The 24,374-nt window shown below is 40.6% G+C and overlaps 1 protein-coding gene across 1 annotated transcript in view; it reads right to left on the bottom strand.

The window, feature by feature from the left end:
- LOC133424563 (collagen alpha-1(VII) chain-like) overlaps positions 1-21,395 on the bottom strand; it is a 155,884-nt gene extending 134,489 nt beyond the window's left edge. Inside the window, 2 exon segments of the mRNA XM_061715238.1 lie at positions 10,538-10,736; positions 21,212-21,395. Coding sequence (XP_061571222.1) covers positions 10,538-10,613 — 76 coding nt within the window. The 5' untranslated portion in view covers positions 10,614-10,736; positions 21,212-21,395.
- Between the last annotated feature and the right edge of the window lie 2,979 nt (positions 21,396-24,374).

Raw genomic sequence — 24,374 nt, 5'->3', positions numbered from 1 at the left:
GGAAGGAAGGAAGGAAGGAAGGAAGGAAGGAAGGAAGGAAGGAAGGAAGGAAGGGAGGAAAGAAGGAAGGAATGGAAAAATGAATGAAGGAAGGAAAGGAGAAAACAAGGAAAGTATATACGAGGGGAGAAAAGAAGGGAGAAAAGAAGAAAGGAAGGGAGAAGGAAGGAGAGAGCAGGAGGAAAGAAGGAAGGAGAATTAGGTCATTTTGACCCAAAGACAGTACTAGGGTTAAGGTCTTCTATCCTTCCTTCCTTCCTTCCTCCTCGACCACTAGACAGCAGTCTTGTTCCACCGAAAACGGGAGGGTTTTTCTTCCCACTCTCTTCTCTAATGCAGCCGGAGTGCCACACAAATCCCCATGAATTTTTAATGAAACAAAAGTGAGCCAAAGAGACTATCAATATTCTGAGCACTCCAGCAATCAAACTTTAGTACAGGAATGAGGAACGCTTAGAATAATGGGGTAAACACGCCCAAAAATCAGGACCAGCCGCCTTGCCCGAGCAAATATCTGAATTTAACATGCTGAGTTTGGAGATATTTAGATGCTTTTTTAATGTGAGGAGAAAAAGCCGGGATGCACTGCACACACACACACACAAGAGCACACACACACACTTACGCTCACAATCTGCTGTGTCTGCAAACACCCTCCGAGTCAATATTCCGGCATTATATATGCAATAAACCAAAGTGACGACAGCATTGATTAAGCTTGTGAATAGAAGATATGCTCCGCTGATTGTTCTGTAAGTGATAAGTGATTCTCTACTGTCCTCTATTTCATTACTGGACTTGCCCTCCTCTATTATCTCACCTTCTTTCTTTGGCTGAAATCCCAGGATCCTCCGAGGCTGACATATGTCTCCAGCACACGGCGACCCAACATTATGTTCTCCCTCACACACCTATACATCTTTGCACCGCAGCAAAATATCACTAGGAATTAGGAATGGGCGATATTTTACCGTCAAAAAAAATTCCCCACGGTAAGAATTTGTCATCTCGCGGTAAAAACGATAAATTCCCGTTGATGATGTTTTTGTGTAAAGCTGATTTATAGTTCTGCGTTAAATCCACGCACAACGTACGTGAAGGAAGGAAGGAAGGAAGGAAGGAAGGAAGGAAGGAAGGAAGGAAGGAAGGAAGGAAGGAAGGAAGGAAGGAATGGAGAAAAGAGGAAGGGAAGAAGGAAGGAGAGAGCAGGAGGAAAGAAGGAAGGAAGGAAAGAAGGATAAAGGGGGAAAAAAAGAAAGGAAGGAAAGAAGGAAGGAAAGGAGAAAAGAAGAAAGGAAGGAAGAAAAGAAGGAAGGAAGGAAGAAAGAAAAGGAGGAAGGAAGGAAGGAAGGAAGGAAGGAAGGAAGGAAGGAAGGAAGGAAGGAAGGAAGGAAGGAAGGAAGGAAGGAAGGAAGGAAGGAAGGGAGAAAAGAGGAAGGGAAGAAGGAAGGAGAGAGCAGGAGGAAAGAAGGAAGGAAGGAAGGAAGGAATGGAGAAAAGAGGAAGGGAAGAAGGAAGGAGAGAGCAGGAGGAAAGAAGGAAGGAAGGAAAGAAGGATAAAGGGGGAAAAACAGAAAGGAAGGAAAGAAGGAAGGAAAGGAGAAAAGAAGAAAGGAAGGAAGAAAAGAAGGAAGGAAGGAAGAAAGAAAAGGAGGAAGGAAGGAAGGAAGGAAGGAAGGAAGGAAGGGAGAAAAGAGGAAGGGAAGAAGGAAGGAGAGAGCAGGAGAAAAGAAGGAAGGAAGGAAGGAAGGAAAGAAGGAAGGAAGGAAGGAAGGAAGGAAGGAAGGAAGGAAGGAAGGAAGGAAGGAAGGAAGGAAGGAAGGAAGGAAGGAAGGAAGGAAGGAATGCAGAAAAGAGGAAGGGAAGAAGGAAGGAGAGAGCAGGAGAAAAGAAGGAAGGAAGGAAGGAAGGAAGGAAGGAAGGAAGGAAGGAAGGAAGGAAGGAAGGAAGGAAGGAAGGAAGGGAGAAAAGAGGAAGGGAAGAAGGAAGGAGAGAGCAGGAGGAAAGAAGGAAGGAAGGAAGGAAGGAGGGAAGGAAGGAAGGGAGGAAGGAATGGAGAAAAGAGGAAGGGAATAAGGAAGGAGAGAGCAGGAGGAAGGAAGGAAGGAAGGAAGGAAGGAAGGAAGGAAGGAAGGAAGGAAGGAGGGAAGGAAGGAAGGGAGGAAGGAATGGAGAAAAGAGGAAGGGAAGAAGGAAGGAGAGAGCAGGAGGAATGAAGGAAGGAAGGAAGGAAGGAAGGAAGGAAGGAAGGAAGGAAGGAAGGAAGGAAGGAAGGAAGGAAGGAAGGAAGGAAGGGGAGAAGGAAGGGGAGAAGGAATGGAGAAAACAAGGAAAGGAGGAAGGAAGGGAGAAAAGAGGAAGGAAGGAAGGAAGGAAGGGAAAAAAGAAGGAAGAAAGGAAGGAAGGAAGGAAGGAAGGAAGGAAGGAAGGAAGGAAGGAAGGAAGGAAGGAAGAAAAGGGGAGAAGGAAGGGAGAAAACAAGTAAAGGAGGAAAGAAGGAAGAAAAAGGAAGGAAGGAAATGAGCCTGAAAGAAAGAAAGAAAGAAAGAAAGAAAGAAAGAAAGAAAGAAAGAAAGAAAGAAAGAAAGAAAGAAAGAAAGAAAGAAAGAAAGAAAGAAAGAAAGAAAGAAAGAAAGAAACTTGAATTGGTATTTTTTTTATCGTCATTTTTATCGTTATCGGGATAAATGTCAGCAATTATCGTGATACATTTTTTAGTCCATACCGCCCATCCCTACTAGGAATCCCATTTCGGAGGTGTCTCTTGAACATTGAAGCTGTTGTAAATGTATTACTGGGGACTTAAAACTAGTGATGTTCCTTCAAATGAATCAGCAATCCTCTCTCCCTTCCATGGAGCCGAAAAAACACCAGTGGTGTTTATAAAGTGGTATCAGTTGTATGCAAGTCAAATTTCTGTAAAAGTGCGTAAATGGTGATGGATGCCCCAGAGCAGCTGGAGGAAAGACACACACTGCGGCGCAAAACCAGATCAATTATCCAGAAGTTTGTCAGTCTGGGTTGGCAGGGAAGATCGACATGCCAAGGATTAGCCCACGACACACGCAGAGAGATTAGGAATGGTTTTCTTGAAGGTTATCTGTGCTGATATCTCAAAGGTTGTAACACCTCCGTGTTGGACCACCATCGATTTACACATTAGATGTAGCTCAGTGGCTCCAGCATATGCTGGAGAAAATCCTGCCAAGAAAGAAACACCCTCTTAATGATGCACTGCTGCAATCAGCACCAGCAAGACCCAGGGAAAGTTAAACTTTTATAATGCGCTCGTCTACAAAAGTCTGAATAATTGTGAAAGTTTCAGTACAAATAAGGTGTAAGACTCTGCAAGAGATGCACAAAGTTTATTTAAATTATACTACTCTGAGTTGATACTCTTTGTACCTAAGAAAGGAAGGAAGGAAGGAAGGAAGGAAGGAAGGAAGGAAGGAAGGAAGGAAGGAAGGAAGGAAGGAAGGAAGGAAGGGAAAAAGGAAGGAAGGAAGGAAAGAAGGAAGGAAGTGAAAAAAGAATGAAGGAAGGGAAGGAGAAAACAAGGAAAGAATGTATGAGGGGAAAAAAGAAGGAAGGAAGAGAGAAAAGAAGGAATGAATGGAGAAAAGAAGAAAGGAAGCACAGAAGGAAGGAAAGGGAGAAAAGAAGGAAGGAAGGAAGGAAGGAAGGAAGGAAGGAAGGAAGGAAGGAAGGAAGGAAGGAAGGAAGGAAGGAAGGAAGGAAGGAAGGAAGGGAGAAAAGAAGAAAGGAAGCACAGAAGGAAGGAAAGGGAGAAAAGAAGGAAGGAAGGGAAAAAAGAAGGAAGGAAGGAAGGAAGGAAGGAAGGAAGGAAGGAAGGAAGGAAGGAAGGAAGGAAGGAAGGAAGGAAGGAAGGAAGGAAGGAAGGAAGGAAGGGAAAAAACAAGGAAAGAATGTACGAGGGGAGAAAAGAAGGAAGGAAGGAAAGAAGGAACGAGGAGAAAAGAAGAAAGGGAGGAAGGAAGGAAGGAAGGAAGGAAGGAAGGAAGGAAGGAAGGAAGGAAGGAAGGAAGGAAGAGAGGAAATAAGGAAGGAAGGGAGAAAAGAAGGGAGAAAAGAAGAAAGGGAGGAAGGAAGGAAGGAAGGGAGAAAAGAAGGAAGGAAGGAAGGAAGGAAGGAAGGAAGGAAGGAAGGAAGGAAGGAAGGAAGGAAGGAAGGAAGGAAGGAAGGAAGGAAGGAAGGAAGGAAGGAAGGAAGGAAGGAAGGAAGGAAGGAAGGAAGGAAGGAAGGAAGGAAGGAAGGAAGGGAGAAAATTAATTTAGTATCACAAATCCTTCACATTCAGGCATCATGTTAAATTTTAAGTCATAAAATATTATATTATTTGCGCCAAATCTTATATAAGTAGCTAATTTTGCTGCCTGGCTGTGGTGGAAGCCGATCGTGACCATGTGGGTTGACGTGCACGCGCTGAACACACAGTAATCACACACAGCAGTGATTGTAGACTCCGTCACAAATACACAGTTGCTGCCAAACCGAGACAACACAGACACAAAAACGCTTCAACTTCTTCTTCCTCTAAACTTCCCATTAATTAATGTTTTAAAATGTTACTTTGATGAAATGTTACTCTAAGCCTAAAACTGTGGCTATTTAAACAGAATAATTCTACCTTCTGCAACAAGTATTAGTGAACTAAGTTAGTTTGAATGCTGTTTTGCTAAAAAACAAAAAGAAACTTTGGCTCCTCCTCTGTTATGAGGAGTAGCCATGACAACAGGAACATTGTTTACAAGGGGTGGGAATGGGTGCTGATGGTGGCTATAAGAGGAAAAAGGTGCATGCAGGACAGGTTAAATACACAATTCTTCAACTCCATCATCCCGTACGACTTTCATTCAGCCGTGTTTGGGTCGTGGGGTAGTGGCTTTAGCAGGGAGCGTCAGATTCCCCGGCCTCCTCCAGTTCCTCAGAGAGGATGCAGGGATGTTCTGTGATCAAAGATAAATGGTATTTTTAGATTGATCCCCGTTATTATCCCCGGATGAAGAACGTGTGTTTAACACAAGCCGGTCAAGGCGTGTTATTTCCTCCCCGGTGCCTGAAGTCGAGTTGAGGTGAGAGAAGACGAGTCCGGAGAAGTTTCTATGTAACATGGCGGCCGCCTGGTGTCTGTTTGGTCGCCCTCAATGGCTTTATGGACATAAGAAGAGCTGGATGACGCAGGAGATGGATCGGGTGGTGGAGCCATGATGAATTCATGCTGGACTTGCGTAGCAACTTCCAAATCCTGTAAATATGAGGAGCAGTCTCCCTCTGAACCTCCACTGTTGTGTTCGCTGACCGCAACAAACTTCTTTCTGAGGTTCTTTAGTTTGTTAATGACCCGAGTTTCGTATCTTCTTCATCATTTCAGTAGCCAGCTGCAAATTACAGTTCTGTAATATGACGATTTATAACGTCCACGGCTCTGAGGATGATCCTTGTCTTGGCATCTACAAATCCCGCCCATGACCGGCCACCCCACGTCACTTCTATCGATTAAGTGTACCCTTAGAGGCGAGTTATTGGCAGGGCCATCTCAACACACCACCCTGTGTCAGTTAATGTAATACTGGCGGTATGCTATGGTCAGGTGTTAAACACAGGGTATCTAAAAGGGGCTATAGTCTCTCTAGTGTGTCCTGGATCTGCTGCAGGGTCGTATCCCAACTGGCCATCCCTGTGAACCACTCTCCGAGGAGGCTTAGTCTCCCTCCTTGGTGGAGGGGCTGGCATACCTGGAAGATCCCAGGATCTATGTTGTTTGGAGCAATTATCCCAGGTGGAGTTTCCCATGGAAAAATGGTTCTGGGCCAGACTAAGAATGATTCTATTGACTCTAATAGAGAGAATGCGCATGACGTCACAGATGTGACTTCACAGCGAGTTTTGTCCACTGAGTGGCAGAAAGACTGAGTGTCAGAAAGACTGAGTGTCAGAAAGACTGAGTGTCAGAAAGACTGAGTGTCAGAAAGACTGAGTGTCAGAAAGACTGAGTGTCAGAAAGACTGAGTGTCAGAAAGACTGAGTGTCAGAAAGACTGAGTGTCAGAAAGACTGAGTGGCAGAAAGACTGAGTGGCAGCGTAAACTTTCAGTTTGAGCAACTGGAAAACATCTAAAATGGGAAAGAGCTGTTGTGCGATCGACTGTACTCATAGATTTAGCAAGAAATCGGAGTTATCGTTTTACAGACTGCCGAAAAATAAGCTCAAGAGCGACAAATGGATCGCTGCAATTCGCAGAAACAACTGGATTCCAGGCACCAAAACGTGGATTTACGGTTCCCATTTTGTATCAGGAAATGTTGGATTTTTGGGTAGCTAACGTTAAACGGTCAAATCATAAAGTTCGGTGTCCTCATCACTTTAATTTCGCCAACAAATCCTGCCTTGAAGTCGGACCAAGCGTCAAGACTTTTGTAAGCCTTCAAGCTTTGCTTCATGTATTTCCCCGGCGTAGAAATGAAGTACATATAAATATCAGGAAACTGGATTCGTGGCCAAATATTAATGTCCATGGACCACTGGTTCTTGGTAACTGTACCAAATATTAATGTCCATGGACCACTGGTTCTTGGTAACTGTACCAAATATTAATGTCCATGGACCACTGGTTCTTGGTAACTGTACCAAATATTAATGTCCATGGACCACTGGTTCTTGGTAACTGTACCAAATATTAATGTCCATGGACCACTGGTTCTTGGTAACTGTACCAAATATTAATGTCCATGGACCACTGGTTCTTGGTAACTGTACCAAATATTAATGTCCATGGACCACTGGTTCTTGGTAACTGTACCAAATATTAATGTCCATGAACCACTGGTTCTTGGGGTAACTGTACGGGTCACTGTCAAGTCCAACTGACGCTAATTTAAGCCGATAATCGGCCGTTATCCCGTCCAGCCCAGTTGGGAAGTGACGTCAATGCTTACCATCTATATATAATCTAAAAACAATGAGCTTAATGTCCCTCCCTTGGTCAAGAGATACCCTGGAGCTACAGGCCTAAGGGAAGGGCTACCTGGTAGACCGGCCTTTACCCATGAGCTCTGGCTCAGCCCCAATGAGCCCCATGGACCACCTGGAGGAGCCATGTGAGCTTTGGTGTGCTGTGTTTTCAGAATCAGTTCAAGCTGTTAGCCTTTTTAATCCAATCCAGTGTTTCAGTGCAGCTATCATGCTTGCAGAATTGGCACCTCCAAAATATAATGGATGCAGGATGGATCTGGAAAGTGTTTTGGGCATATCCGACGGCTAGGAGGCCCTGAGGCGGAGCCGGTACACGTTGTAGAGATTAGATCTCTTGGCTGGACGGTGAACACCTTGGTATCCCTCCAGAACAGCTGGAGGAGGTGGAGAACGACACGAGGGTCTGGGCCTTTTTACTTAGGCCTTTTGTACTGGTGGATGGATGGATGGATTTATGGGTGGGTGGATGGTAGGAATGGGCGATATTTTACCGTTCACGATAAACCGTCAAAAAAATTCCTCACGGTAAGAATTTGTAATCTCGTGATAAAAACGATAAATTCCTGTTGATGACGTTTTTGTGTAAAACTGATTTATGGTTCTGTGTTAAATCCACGCACAACGTACGTGAAGGAAGGAAGGAAGGAAGGAAGGAAGGAAGGAAGGAAGGAAGGAAGGAAGGAAGGAAGGAAGGAAGGAAGGAAAAAAAGGAGGAAAGAAGGAAGGAAGGGAAGAAGGAAGGAGAGAGCAGGAGGAAAGAAGGAAGGAAGGGAAGAAGGAAGGAGAGAGCAGGAGGAAAGAAGGAAGGAAGGGAAAAAAGAAGGAAGGAAGGAAGGAAGGAAGGAAGGAAGGAAGGAAGGAAGGAAGGAAGGAAGGAAGGGAGGAAGGAAGGAAGGAAGGAAGGAAGGAAGGAAGGAAGGAAGGAAGGAAGGAAGGAAGGAAGGAAGGAAGGAAGGAAGGAAGGAAGGAAGGAAAAAAAGGAGGAAAGAAGGAAGGAAGGGAAGAAGGAAGGAGAGAGCAGGAGGAAAGAAGGAAGGAAGGGAAAAAAGAAGGAAGGAAGGAAGGAAGGAAGGAAGGAAGGAAGGAAGGAAGGAAGGAAGGAAGGAAATGAGCCTGAAAGAAAGAAAGAAAGAAAGAAAGAAAGAAAGAAAGAAAGAAAGAAAGAAAGAAAGAAAGAAAGAAAGAAAGAAAGAAAGAAAGAAAGAAAGAAAGAAAGAAAGAAAGAAAAGAAAGAAAGAAAGAAAGAAAGATTCCCGTTGATGACGTTTTTGTTTAACAAACATGGTGGATCTGAGAGCGAGATAGATTTATAGTTACAAAGGTGGAGTTGAATTGGTATTTTTTTTATCGTTATCGGGATAAATGCCAGAAATTATCGTGATACATTTTTTAGTCCATACCACCCATCCCTAGCGGATGGATGGACGATGGATGGATGGATGGATGGATGGACGATGGATGGATGATGGATGTGTGGATGGATAGAGCAAAAGTAATAAAAACAATGTGTACTGAAGCATAAAAGAATATAAAAGTACAAAGATAACAAGCAGAACAAACAACAAGCCAGATTTCTTGAAGTGTAGCAGTAAGTTGGGCCATGAACAAAGGAAGAAGTCATAAAATGTTGTGGTGGATTAAAACGACAAGTACCGGTACAGCACTGCCCATGGTGGAGGATGAGTTATCTGAGGGGCGCTGAGTTATTGTGTACAGGCTGTGTAGAAAAACAAGAGGGGTTTTTAGTGACAAAAGTGAGTGTTTTATATTAGAATGTGAAATTAAAGCAGTGACGTGCAGTGAGGTTCATGGTTGGTGAGGCACTGACTCCTTTAGTGTCAGATTTTATAAAAGGCCTATATAAACCAAAAAGGGTAGCTTATTCAATTGGCTACTTGTTATTTCATATCTCATCAGCATTCTTCACAAAAGAACACACGGGCACACACACGGTACATATTACAGGTACGTAAAGGTAAGAAAAACGTGCATTTGCTCTACACCCTCCATGTGTTGGCCGTCGCAATTCTATAATTCATACAACATAAATGAGAGTATAGACTGGTGTACAAAACCACAGATTAAAATTTTGACCTTTAGTGAAATATTTAGTTGTTTTTAAAACGTTTAATTCTGATACTTTAAACAATTTAATACAGATTGCTCAACAAAAAGCATGAAAAGAAAAACAAAGAATATTTTATTTAAGGCTAAAATTTAGTTTTTAAATATTCTATTGTATTTTTCTTAGTCTAATCTCTTTTTTATAAGATTGAAAGTGTTTTTGGTCTTACTTTTATTTGTAAATGAAGTCCATGCGCCTGTCCTTCGCCACAAAAACCTGTTACTTTGTTGTAAAAGTCCTCCTTATTTTCGTACGTGAGCGAACGGCGTTGACTCACGTTCGCCCCCTTCAGGTGAGGCACAGTACTGTCTGCCTCACCCTGTGCCTTTTTCACTGCGGTTTTATTTTCCATCAGCGAAACTAAATATCTCACTAACAAACATTAAACTTTAATGGTTAAAGACATTAGCCAGACTGTGTAAAATCAGGTCAAATAAACGTATCTGCAAACATTATATTGGCGACATGCAGAGATACGGCACCAGCACGGGCCAATCACACGTATCAGCCCAGTTTGTGATGGATCGTCCAATCAGAGACTCGGCTCGTTGCTGCCTCACCTCACGTTTCAGCCCCGTATTTGAACAGGAAATAGGCAAATTCAGCGATTTTGACTATAATAAATGTTCAAAATTAGTCATACATAAAGATCAGTGGACAAATATTAGTATAAATTTGATGTTATAATTATTTATTTTTTTACTTGTCATGATGGCAGGTGAGGCTCTGCCTCCCCTGACCGCACGTCCCTGAATTAAAGCAATCTTATATCTATGTCGCCGACGGTGTATCCGAAGTCAAATTCCCTGTTTGATGTATTCAAACCCTGTCATTAAAGTCTGATTCTGATTCTGTTAAACAGATCCCGGTGTGCAGTTGGGTGAAAAGTCATAGTCCCATAATTCCACCTGAAAACCTCACCAATCACTTTCTGTCAATCACAATCTGTCAACCAATTCTGATTGGCTGATTGACCTTTTAGTGACATCCAATAGCGACTCAGATAAGATTTCTGCATCCAGGGGGATGTATTTGACTGGTGTCAGACAGATTGCTGTTCCGTGCACGAGGCCAGCAGATGTTTAATGCACTGACTAGACAGAATGTGGAGGGAACCTGATGCTGGGTGAGTATCTGCTCCATATACCAGTCCCAGTGAGGAGATTTATTAATGGAGCGCTCACACACACTTTACCGGAGCTTCCAGGTCTTCCAACTAAGAGATCCGTGCATAAAACTGACAGCCACACATGTGCTTTTCATTAAGAAGTCACCAACTTAAATCAGAACCTAACAGTTACAGAGGGAATGGTTGAATAATGTAAAATGACAGAAAGAAAAAGGAGCAGGAACATCAAAGGGAAAGTTCTTAATTAAATGAGAGTGTGGCATTTATGTGCATGAGTGTCACCCCCGTACCTTCAGGTCGCGCTGCAACACTTTGTTGAGAGAGTGAAAGTGACAGCAGAATGATCCACAAAGAAACGCAGCCCATACTCCCCCTCTCCTCGTCTTCCTCCTTCAGTCACCTGCTCTTCTTCCCCGTTCCCCCTGTTCGCGAATGCAGCGTCTGAATTCCACTCGGCAATCATCAATTCCAACACCTCTTCACTCCTATCTGAGAGCATACGAGATGAGCAGAGAGGGGAAAAGTAATTAAAGGCCCTAAAAGATAAAATGCACTCAGGCATTTTTAATTAGTAAAGGAATTGTAACTCCTGTGCAGATGTCACACTTTTGCAAGTTGATATATATATATATATATTAACAAACTCAAGCTATGGCCACGATAATCCGTGTGACTTTTGACTGATTGTAAATATAAAACAATATTTTCACAAAATATCTTCAGGTTACCTATAGGATATCAGTCAAACTTCATTATGCAAACTGAAAGTTTCCAGGTGAATAACAAAGATCTAATGGTAACAATCACAATACTGGCTTTAATTCATATTTAGATTCAGATTCAGACAACTTTATTAATCTCTTTGGGAGGTTCCTCGGGGAAATTGACATCTCCATCTCACACACACAGCACTGTCATATACAAATAAAACACTCCAAAAAAATCAAACACCCATGTAAAGATAAAAAGATTAAAAAAAAATAAAAATAGAGATAAAAATTAGAAATAAAAATAATAAATAAGAATAAATATACAAATAAAAATAAAAATAAGAATACAAATAAAAAGTGTCATGAAATAGAATTATATGGATAGAAAATAAAAAAGTGTCATGTAATATTTATAATTAGAATAATTAATGAATTAATAATTAGAAATAAAAAGGTTCTACATCATTATTATCAGGCAGTTTTACAGGAAAAAAAAGCATTAAATGTTTATTAAACGTATTATATATAATCATTATATATAGTGATTTAAAGCCTTTTTGGAAGTCTAAAAAAGGGGAACACTGAATGTTACTGGAACATTTCCAGGAGGAGTTTTGCAAAGGTAACAGTGCAGTTTCTGCTTGACTTCTCTACTTATTGAGCAATATCTTCAATATCTTCACAAAATATGTTTAGGTTACCTCCAGTCAAACTTCTTTATTCAAATTGAAAGTTTCCTGGTGAATAACAAAGATCTAATGGTAAGAATCACACTACTGGCTCTAATTAAAAATAAAAAGGTTCCACGTCATTATTATCAGGCAGTTTTACAGAAAAAGAAAACAAAAAATGCATCAAAAGTTTATTAATCGTTTTGCAGTGATTTAAAGCATTTTTGGAAGTCTAAAAAAAGGGAAACACTTAATGTTACTGGAATATTTCCTGGAGGAGTTTTGAAGTGCAGCTTCTGCCTGTAGTTTATCGCTGAAAGGCGATAAAAAGCCTGACCTTTCTACTTGTTGAGCGCAGCGCCCCTGTAGCGCCTTTATCCCGCCCTATAAGGAGGCAGAAATGATACAGTGCGGCGCCGCGGGAAACACAGCGTAACAAGGGGAGAAATGAGAGCCGTGTCAATTAGCTTTGGCATAACTGGTCTGCAAGGACGGCTGCAAACTGCACGGAGAACAACATCAGTCCTTCCTGGGGATGATGAGAGATGAAGTCTGACAGCGTTGTTCGCAGCCACTGTCAGAATGACTCGCCAAGTGACAAGTAAGCTACAGAGACAGCAAAAAGGAGGAAAAAAAAGAGGAAGAAAAAACCCCAGAGGGGTCGGAGAGGCACACACGCCAAAGTAGAAATATTACAAACTTTTACACATGATTTTTGGTATTCGGTGGTGATGGAACCTCGTTGTGGTGCTTATCAACCTGGCAGAGGCTTCACCTGCTGTAGCTCCTGCTGAAGCTATGCAGCAGGAAACGGAGGCACCTGTATCCCAACAACCAGGATGAAACTTTGTTTTACCGACAGGAGGTACTTGTTGCTGATTGGTGACCACAAAGTAAAGGAAAGGCACTGCCTTCAGCTCGTGAAAGCATTATAGTATTGAAACCACAATTCCCTGCATCTCATATAATCATCCATCCATTATCTACACCCGCTGTGGCAGAAAGACTGAGTGTCAGAAAGACTGAGTGGCAGAAAGACTGAGGGCCCGATTTACTAAGATCCTAAATAAAGAGTACTAAATTGCGTGTGCACTGAAAAAGTTTGCGCGTGCTGTTTGCGTGTGGTTTGCAGGTGATCAACTAAGATTGCGTGCGCAATTGATAACAGGTGCAAACAGCAGTATTTAAATGAGGTGTTGCGTGTCTTAAGGTTTGCGAGCGCAAAATCTGCGCCATGGAGAGTCTGGATGGAAAGCACAGTCACAAGTCACAAGTCACAAGCGCAAAATGAAATTTGACGAGTTGGAGTTAGAGATATTAGTGGAAGAGGCAAATAAACACATTCATGAACTACAGCAAATAAATTTAAACATTACCAAAAGAAACGCAATATCGGAGAAAACCTGCGATAGAATAAATGCAGTTAACACAAAAAAGGGAAAAACGTCTGATTTTTCATTTCAATTTTAGGCACAGATCAAAAATACGAATTAGAAAAACGGGCCACAGGACTGAATTTGATTTTAATATTGAATTGGTCGGGTTTGCGTGACCCGGCGGTGCTCGGCATGATCTGAGGAGAAAAAGACATCAGACACAGAGCTGGAGAGCGCTTTGATTCATCTATTTATGAGTTAAGTTTGTATTCAGATGTCCACAGTATATTGCAAATATTATATATTATATAGCAAACACTGACAGTAAATGTGTGACAGACGGGACCATCATATGACCGTCGATTTAACGCAGAACCATAATTCAGGCGAAGCTGCAGTCTCTGCGCTGATCCTGACACAGCGGGTCGGAGCGGATTTGGTCATGATGTTTAACCTGTGTTTTGTGATTAATAAGCACGGGTTTTAATTAAATGTAATTTACGAAGGATGATTTCACGTTCAGTAAGATAAGTAATCAATAAAATACAAAGTTTTGCACAAAGGCTTGGCCTGCTTGTGGACGAGTGGAGGGGGGCACAATAAAAGAAGGTGGCAAGATATAAGGCGGAGAACTAAAGAAAAAGTGGCCTTTAATAAAACTTGTGCAACCATTTTTAAAATAGCATGCAGCAGAATAAAGACTCTCTCTCTGCGTATTCTTTGATTTTGGATGTCGCCTCCTTGCCACAATAACAGCAGCAGCAGATTAGCACCTTCCTTTCGAACGTATTAAATACAGATGCAATCACAATACGCGCAACTACTTTCAGGCTTGGTAAATCTCATTGCGCGTGGTAAATGGAGCAATTTGCATCTTCCCCTCCCAGTATTTAGGATTTCTGCCAGGTACGCCCCATATTGATTATTCATCAGGGCAAAAGTACTAACTGAATTGCGTGTGCAATTTAGCGCATTTCAGAGACGCAGTCGTCTTTGCACGCTGTTAGTAGATCAGCTGGCACTTTGGTTTGCGGGTGCTGTCAAGTTTGCACAGGTTTTAACACACGCAAACCTTTAGTAAATCGGGCCCTGAGTGTCAGAAAGACTGAGTGTCAGAAAGACTGAGTGTCAGAAAGACTGAGTGTCAGAAAGACTGAGTGGCAGCGTAAACTTTCAGTTTGAGCAACTTGAAAACATCTAAAATGGGAAAGAGCAGTTGTGCGATCGACTGTACTCATAGATTTAGCAAGAAATCGGAGTTATCGTTTTACAAACTGCCGAAAAATAAGCTTAAGAGAGACAAATGGATCGCTGCAATTCACAGAAACACAACTGGATTCCAGGAAACGAAACGTGGATTTGCGGTTCCCATTTTGTATCAGGTAATGTTGGATTTTTGGGTAGCTAACGTTAAACGGTCAAATCATAAAGTTCGGTGTCCTCATCACTTTAATTTTTGCAACAAATCCTGCCTTGAAGTAGGACCAAGTGTCAAGTCTTTTGTATGCCTTCAAGCTTTGCTTCATGTATTTCCCCGGCGTAGAAATTAAGTACATATAAATATCAGGAAACTGGATTCGTGGCCAAATATTAATGTCCATGGACCACTGGTTCTTGGGGTAACTGTACGGGTCACTGTCAAGTCCAACTGCTTCTAATTTAAGCCCATAATCGGCTGTTATCCCGTCTTCTCCACTAGTTGCAGCCATTTTTGCCACTCAGTGCGAGTAAGGGGGTGTGGTCCAGTTAAGGAAATGTTACTTGCGTATAAAGCCCAAAACGGCTTAGCTCCACATTATTTGCAAGACCTGATAGTGCCTCATGTTCCTGGCAGAGTTCTCCGCTCTCGGAGTGCAGGTTTACTCGTAGTTCCTAGAGTATCTAAATGTAGATTTGGAGGGCGGGCGTTCTGCTATCAGGCACCATTACTATGGAACCAACTTCCAATCTGGGTTAAGGAGGCTGACACCACCTCCACCTTTAAAACTAAACTCAAAACCTTTCTGTTTAGTAAAGCCTATAGTTAGTGTTTAGTAAACCTCTAACTGGTGTTGGTAAATCTCTAGGTAGTGTAAACTCTAGTGTGTTAGAGTCAGTAGTCAGCTATAAAACAAGACTATAATAGTTAGTCTCAAATATAGCTTCGTGGTAGATATGCTGCTATAGGCTTATGCTGCAGGGGGGCACCGACATGATCCACTGGGCGGTGCCTCTTACCCTTCTTCTCCTTTCCTCTTCCCTTCCTCTCTTCTCCATTTCCATTTTTATTTATTATAAGTATCTCATAGCCATCATTTTTGTCCATCGTACCTGTAGTTTCTTGTGCTGGCCCCCCTTTTTTCTCTTTTGTGCATGTTTGCAGGCCGGAGCTTCGGGAGCTGCGTGCTGAATTGAATTGAAATGTAGTAAGTGAATACACTTTAATCCTACAAAGAAGTTGTCCTGTACTCTACAAAGTTACATTTCACTCTGTGAAAGTCACTTATTGCAGTGTCTTAGCTTTTCTTTAAGCTGCTAAATTCAGCCGAAGCATGGTGCATTTGTCTAAACAATTACACGAGAAACATACAACTAAGTCACAGAAATCAGTTTCTACGTGGATTAAATCCTAAACTAGCACAACAGTATGGACACGACACACAAACAAGCAGTTAATTCATTATTCTGAGCCGGAACTGAATGGCCTGACCATCAAAGAGCGCCACAGAAAAGCCAACAGTGATGGGTAGAAATTATGCCTGCTGTTCTGTTTTACATTAGGATGCTAATCCTCACATACCTGGGCTTACGTTTGAGCCCTCAGTGGACATGTGCAAATCCAAAACATCAAAGAAGAATCTGTCTTCACTCAGCCAAACCAAAACATTAAAAAATAATCATTTGGCTTCAAAGATATGGAACTCATCTCTAGAGTTAATTCAACCCTTTCGATTTGGTTCACACGTGCATGTTTCAGGTGTACATTTATATGATAGCAACATAAAAATAAATAGGATTAATGTCAAAACCAACTGAATTCCAGAAAATTCCTCTGTGGGATTTTCTGCTCGGCCATCTGGTCTGACGAAGCCGTGAATGCTGAAGGCTGAATACTTTACAACCTCTGCAGATGGAAGTGTGAACTGACAGGGCTTGAACTCTAACTTAACAGTCAGCCTTCACATACCACTGCGGATATATGATCTGCCTATGCATGTATCGTCTTATTTCTCAAGTGCTGCGAAGACAAAGTGTGAGGTGTGATGAGTGACAGCCAGAGCACTACATCCACGCTGCAGTTTTAGGTGCTTGGGTGTTCGGACAAGTTGGCAACAAGGTATATAATGTTAAATAAGACTAGTGCATGTGTCGTCCTGTGCATCATGCTCACTTTGACTATGCAAATATTCCGAATTTTAGCAAGAATGAGACCGTCTTTGCAAAGGAGTTTTAACATTTTATCTTTTTTTAACAAAAGCATTCGCCCCATTGGAATTTGATGTGTCAAAAAAACTTGGGAAATGGGCAACAACAGGCTGGGAAAGTAAGTAATGCTAAAAAAAAAGCCCCTGGAGTCATATTTCCAACTAATTAGGCTGACTGGCAACATGTCACTGACATGATTGGGTATAAAAAGAGCACCTTAGGCTACGTCCACATTAATATACAGTATATATAAACCTGAATCCACACTAATCTGGAAAAATTGAACACTTAAAAACAGAAAAAGAACTGTATATGTTGTGGATAGACGAAAATGTAAACATTTAGAGACCCGGACATTAGTACACTGATCGATAAATTATTTCACTCCAATATTTTGTGACCATCCCCAGAAAATAAGTCTGTATTTATTAACAACTCAACTACCTACAAGCCCAAAAGGAACAATGTTATCAGAGAAATCTGTAATAAAGTTGAACATGGATGGCTGTGTGTTGTGTGTTTACAGATGGAGATATTTCCCAACATGCAGGTGCAGTGCTAGTGGGGCTGCAACTCTGCCAGGACTTGAACAAGGAACACATTTGTTGTGAGGAGACTGTTGCCCATTTAAAAATAAAGTTGCAAGACTTTAAATATCTCACCATCTACAGCACATAATACTGTGACATGGCCCCAGGAATTCGACGAAGTCTCTGTGTGCAGGAGACGAGCAGGAGTCTATACAGGACATCTGCTACGACATGTGCTAGGAAAACTTCTGGAAATCCTTTTGTAAGAACTCCACCTGTCCTACAAATGAAGATTTACACTCCCATCATAAAAAGAAGGAGTGGCGATCCAGCTCGTTGTGCATGTCTGTTGGCGTGTTAGCGCCCCTGGAATGTGTTACCTGCACATCTGGACTGGAAACAGCAATGCTGAAAACTTTATTCAGGTTTTGGAGCAACATACGGTTAGATTCAGGCATTTTTTGTTGTTGTTTTTTTCAGGGAAACGCATTGCAGTTTTCAGCAAGACAATGTCAGGCTCTTTAGTGATTCTCAACCTGGGGTCTGTGGACCCTTAATGGTCCGTGGTGTAATTGCAAGGGGTCTGTGATAATCAAATATATATATATTTTAAAAAAAAGATCCTGACATATGTAGAAATAGATTATTATTATTTTACTCAAATGTGACATAGACCTTTATCTACATAAACTACAGAGGGTCACATGACTGTCACGAGAGGGTAGATGAGGACCCAAATGCAGGAGAGCAGGAGGTAGAAGTTCCAAAAAAAGCTGATTTATTAAGCAAAAACTAACCAAAAGCACTGCAGAGCAGGGTCTAACAAAAACACAAGAAACCTGACAGGATACATGGAGGATCAAAACAGAACGGACCAGCAGGGAACAAGGGAAAGACAAGACCAGTTATACACAGAAAGGTTAACGAGACACAGGTGCAAACAATCAGGACAGATGGGAAACAGGGAAGTCGAGACAAAACTGAATCACAAAGACACGGTTTTCAGAATAAAACAGTAACTAAATAACCAAACCGTGACAATTACCTTTTTTTACTCTTTACAAGTGTAATTCGTTGTATTTTAATAAGAAATCTTGCACCCGTTTGAATTGTTGAAGTTACTGCATGACACTGTTGATATAAACAACACGATCTGCATCCTTTTCAAATTATGAGCCCCCTAGTTTCAGTGGGCATAAACCAGGGGTCTGCAAACCAAAATGTTGAAAGAGCCATATTGGACCAAAAACACAAAGAAATGTCTGGAGACGCAACAAATTAAGTCTTGTATAAGCCTTAGAATGAAGGCAACATATGCTGCATGTTTCTATATTAGTTATAACTGGGGGAAGATTTTTTTTTTCATTATGCACTCCGAGAAAAAATTTGAAATGTCGAGAAAAAAGTCGAAATGTCGAGATTAATGTTGAAGTACAATCTTGATAAAAAAGTCGAAATGTCAGGAAAAAAGTAGAAATGTTGAGAAAAAAGTAGAAATGTTGAGAAAAAAGTAGAAATGTTGAGGAAAAAGTAGAAATTTCGAAAAAAAAAAGTCGAAATGTCGAGAAAAAAGTCGAAATGTCGAGGAAAAAGTCAAAATGTCGAGAAAAAAGTCAAAATGTCGAGATTAAAAAGGAAAGGAGAAAGGAAGAAAAAAAGAGAAAAAAGGAAAAAAGAAGAAAAAAAGGAAAAAAAGAAGAAAAAAAGATTAAAAGAAAGAAAAAAAGAAAAAAAAAGAAGAAAAAAAGGTCAAACATTTCTGCTAAAGAGCCGCATGCGGCTCTTGAGCCGCGGGTTGCCGACCCCTGCCATAAACCCTTCATTTCTTTAAAATGCTTTTATTGTGAAATATTTGCAGGAAGCTGTTGAGGGAATTAATTAACCTGCAAAGTTCAAAATAGCGCTTGAAATTGTAATAATGCAAAAAAATAAAAACAAAGAAGAACACAATAAGCACAAAACACAAGAAAGAAGAAGGAAAGAAGTAGAAAAAGAAGTAAACTTTGCACAAATTTGCAGGGGGTCCAGGACCCAAAAAAGGTTGAGCACCACTGGCTTAGCGCATCCATCACACAAGCTTGATTTGATTTTTATTTGACATGTAAAAGACAAGATAAGAAAACGCTTGGCTTGGTAGGAGAATATTCTGGGTGTTGAACTGCCTGCAGTCCAGACTCCACTTTCTCTAACTCTAACTAACGGTGGACGAACAAGAGACGGATGTCAGACATCTTTACTGCCTCAAGACATTGCTGCATTGTTGACATTCATAATGTCAGGCACTCAGACACATCCCTGCAATGATCACACTCCAGAAACATCTGCACTACATCCTTCACTTAAACCACCGCGCAATCACGCCGGAGAAAAAAAGCACACCTAGTGAATCTGAGACCTTTAGTTTATCACCGCTCCTGAAGGATTAAATAAAGCTACAAAATGAAGTTTACCCTCATCCCAAGCCCTTATATCCTCTCTTTGTTCCCTATCTTCATTCCCCACGCGCCCTCACTTACACTTCACGTGCCTGCAAGTCGAACGGCTCGAAATTGTACTTCAACATTAATCTCGACTTTTTTCTCAACATTTCAACTTTTTTCTCAACATTTCAACTTTTTTTTCTGCATTTTGACTTTTTTCTAAACATTTCGACTTTTTTCTCAACATTTCGACTTTTTTCTCGACATTTTGACTTTTTTCTCGAAATTGTACTTCAACATTCATCTCGACTTTTTTCTCAACATTTCGACTTTTTTCTCAACATTTGACTTTTTTTTCGACATTTCGACTTTTTTCTCAACATTTCGGCTTTTTTCTCAACATTTCGAGTTTATTCACGAAATTTTGACTTTTTTGTCAACATTTTGACTTTTTTCTCAACATTTCGACTTTTTTCTCGAAATTTTGACTTTTTTCTCAACATTTCGACTTTTTTCTCGACATTTTGACTTTTTTCTCGAAATTGTACTTCAACATTAATCTCGACTTTTTTCTCGACATTTCGACTTTTCTCTCAACATTTCGACTTTTTTCTCAACATTTCGACTTTTTTCTCAACATTTCGACTTTTTTCCTCGACATTTCGAATTTTTTCTCGAAATTCTACTTCAACATTTATCTCGACTTTTCGACTTTTTTCTCGACATTTCGACTTTTTTCTCGAAGTGCATATGAAAAAAAAATCTTCCTCCTCTAAAATATTATTTTTATTTTTCTCCTGCCTGGCACTAATACTCTTCCGTACTTAAACCAAAGAAAGAAAGAAAAAAGCGCACCTAGTTTATCTGAGACCTTTAGTTTATCGCCACTCCTGAAGGATTAAATAAAGCTACAAAATGAAGTTTACCCTCATCCCAGGCCCTTATATCCTCTCTTTGTTCCCTATCTTCATTCCCCACGCACCCTCACTCACACTTCACGTGCCTGCAAGTCGAACGGCACGTCAGCTATTTCTACATAATGGCATTTTCCACCTCACCACTTCACAGGATGGATTATCCCTGTAGGTGGGAAACTGGTGACAGTGAAGAGTCACGCGCGTACACGGACACGCTCGCACACACAGCTCTGAACTACGATAGCAGATGTGTTTGCCGCAGCACGTCAGATCTACGGCGGATTCACACACCGACTAACACAGACGCACGCTTTCATACAAAGCTAACAAGTTGCCGGCTCTTGTCTTAACATCGCTTTGCATTTGCATTTGAACCAACGCGGGGAAATCTGCACACGGAGGGGGGGGGGAAACATCAACAATTCAGCCGACACAGTTTCATCTCCTGACACTCGCTCTCTGGCAAAAACAAGCTGATGTGCTCTTATTATTCATGATACACTTCTTGACATGCGTTGACATGAATGTATAATGTGTCTCCTCTTTAAGCTCCTGTTGAATTTCAATGAGTAAAATCAGCAGAGACGCAAAAAAACACACACACGAGCGCAGGAGATACAGTACCAGCTGTTCCTGGGAAGTTTATGTGTGTTGTTAAAATAATAATATGTGTATTTGTAGCCAGTGTGATATTTTACCGCTGAGCGGTTAAGGCAGTGGGCTGAAATAAGACAGGCTACTCTACTTAAAAAGAAATTTCAGCGGTAATGGCTCACTATTAAAAGCCTTGGCCTCAGTCCAGAAGGCTCAGGGTGCGAGGGTTTTCTTGACAGTTAGGAATTCACAACTAGTCTGTAAAATACTATATTAAAGCGCAGTTAAAACTAATGGCTTCTGAATACGACCGTTTAATGGGCTCATGCATTTTCACTTACCACTGACACCATTATCTTCACGATCCAGGTGATCTCTCAAGGGGTCAAGAGAAAAAAACAGCACCTAAATCCCGAGTTTTAATCCAAGCCAAGAGTCTGGAGCTGATGTTGTATCCTTGTAGACGTTATAATCAGAGATAATCATCTAAGGAGCATCTGTAGAAGGAGTTGGAGGTGTATCTGAGAGGAGGTGGGTGTGTGAGAGTGGATGAATGACTTCCTGGGCTCCTGGAAAAGTTTGGAAGAGGGGTGGGGATGAAGCTGCAGCGACCTGTTGGATCAGAGACGCAGAGACGGGGGGACGAGGGGCGGCCGACGAGCTCTGAGTAGTTATTTTTCAGACGACTTTTTACTTTCACTCCTTACATTTTCACACAATTATCTGTACTTTTTACTCCTTACATTTTAAAAACAGCCTCATTTTGGCCTTTAATAAAAAACTATCCAGTTAAATTGCTCCATCCGGATAGAGTGAATTTGGTTGTGGTTGTTTCAGATGTTCTTGTCCAGTTTTGTTCTTACATCCGTTCCCTCAGATTCCTGCAACTAAACTTGGATGTACATTCCAATAAAGGTTAGGATAAATGATAACATGCCTCTGAAGTTTGACTTTTTGCACCATTACAATACTTATAGGCAACTAGTCATCATATCTGCTGCTCTCTGAAACACATGTTAATGCTCAATAGTACACATATATGGTTCTTTAATATATTTGCATTATACTAACATGCATTCATTTTCAATAACTTTTGTCCTTAATGGCTTTTTTCCCCCTTACATTACTTTTACTTTTATACTGTAAGTAATTTTGAAACCAGTACTTTTATACGTTTACTTGAGTAAAAAACTTGAGTTGATACTTCAACTTCTACAGGAGTATTTTTAAACTCTAGTATCTATACTTCTACCTGAGTAATGAATGTGAATACTTTTGACACCTCTGTTAGAAATGCATCGTTAGTTCTGCAGAGAGCATGGACTGAGACAGTCAGGCTTTGACCTGTTAACAGACTGCAGGGGGGAGTAAAGTGGTGTTAAGTTAAGCACTTGAACAAATATCAGGGATCACCAACAATCACACCCTCATCTGCAGAGGTGGGTAGTAACGAGTTACATTTACTCCGTTACATTTACTTGAGTAAGTTTTGGGAAATGTTGTACTTTTAGGAGTAGTTTTGAATCACTATACTTTTTACTTTTACTTGAGTAGATTTGTGAAGAAGAAACTGTTCCTCTTACTCCGCTACATTAGGCTACGTTGAGCTGTTACTTTTCTTTTATCCCTTTTATCCACGTACGCGTCAATCTCATGACATCACTGGGTGATTCTTTGGGAAAAAATTTAGTTTTTTTGCACGTTTTGTCACATTTACACAGACTCAAACACACACAGAGTTTCTATGAGTTCATGTTTGTTCTAGTTCTGCCTGGTTAAAAAAGAAAAGTACAAAGGCTGGAAATTCTGTGCTACTTGTGCTTAATTTATTTTTTTATTCTGTTATTATTTTATTTATTTTATTATTTATTAAAGTACTTGAATTTACTTTAAGATTTTTTTAATTTAAGCTATTTTTTATTAATTGTATTATTTTATTGATTTAATTTCCCTGAAGATGATTATTTTGTACTTTTGTCTGTTTGAATGGTTGTGTTAAAAAAATAAATCAGACGTTACTCAACAGTTACTCAGTACTTGAGTAGTTTTTTCCACCAAGTACTTTTTTACTTTTACTCAAGTAATTATTTGGATGACTGCTTTTTACTTCTACTTGAGTCATATTATTCTGAAGTAACAGTACTTTTACTTGAGTACAATTTTTGGCTACTCTACCCAGCTCTGGTTATCTGACAACTACAGACAACAGTCAACTAAGCAGGAAACTGAGTCAAAACTCAGTTATAATCGTACTTTTTACTGCATTTGTCTGATCTTTGTGACTAAAGTACGTTTGTACAAGTTTTTCTCACCAATATATCAAGAATTATCAAAATAATCCGGGTCCAAGGTTTGTTTAATTCCACATTAAAGTGGGCCTTAGAAAGAAAACCAAAAAAACACTGCTCATAACAGAAAGAGGAAGAGAGAGGTTAAATCCGTCCTGTTATAGGAGCTGCAGCAGGTGTGATTTGTGCGTGTCGAGGGCCGCCAGGTCATCTTTAATGATGGACCCCAGGAATGCGGCGACCACTTTAATAGGGTTTAGCCAGCTGTCAGTGCGACGTGCCGTAAATCAGCGCGCTCTGCAGGCAGGGCGGGCTGATCCAGCTCCAGACCATAATACGGGGATAGGTGAGGGTACAATTTGCAATTATGGTGCTAAATTATGAATTAGAAACCAGACATTACTGCTTTTTTTTAAATACATGTACCTGTATGTTTATATGTAATTTTTAGAGTTATAATCAGTACTGGAGTTGAGGGGGAATGAGGGGGGATGAGGGGAGATGGCATCCCCCCCTGAAATAAAAACGGTCCAAATCATCCCCCCTGTAAAACTGCCATCCCCCCTTTCCATCCCTTATGTCATTTCATCAATGAATGTGGTTTTACTGCTATTTCAACATTTAGAGTCATCACCAGAAAAATAACACCAGAAAAATAACTTATTTGACAATTTTCACCTGTTTCAAGTAAATTTTCACTTGAAATAAGTAGGAAAATCTTCCAGTGGGACAAGAAGCAAAATAAATCTTGTTCCACTGGCAGATTTTTCTACTTATTTCAAGTGAAAATCTACTTGAAACAGGTGAAAATTGTTGTTTTTTTCCAGTGATGAGTCTTATTTTAAGTGAAATGAGATTTTTTTTACTAAAATGAGACATTTTAACTAGAAATAAGACAAATATTCTTGTTAAGATTTTGAATTTTTGCAGTGATCCATTTTACTTATCCTGTGAAGGACAGAGTCATATTGATAAGTTCAGAAAAGTGTTTTTTATTGTAGTGTTTTGATGTATTTGATGTAAGCCCAGTGGATATTTAAAGCTTACAGAAGGCTGCATTTAACTGCTGCTATGTCATTCCTGCAGTATTTCTGCAGGTGTTTTGGTCAGTGCTATTATTTGTAATATATTATATTATTTGTAATCAGCACAAATTATCTGTCCCCATATGATAAAATCCACCATCCCCCCTGATTTATTTTTTACAACTCGAGTA

This window comes from Cololabis saira, chromosome 23 (genome assembly GCF_033807715.1).
Source record: "Cololabis saira isolate AMF1-May2022 chromosome 23, fColSai1.1, whole genome shotgun sequence".
Taxonomy (NCBI): Eukaryota; Metazoa; Chordata; class Actinopteri; order Beloniformes; family Belonidae; genus Cololabis; species Cololabis saira.
Note: the sequence above shows the minus strand (reverse complement) of the source record. Positions and strands in the feature narration are given on the sequence as shown.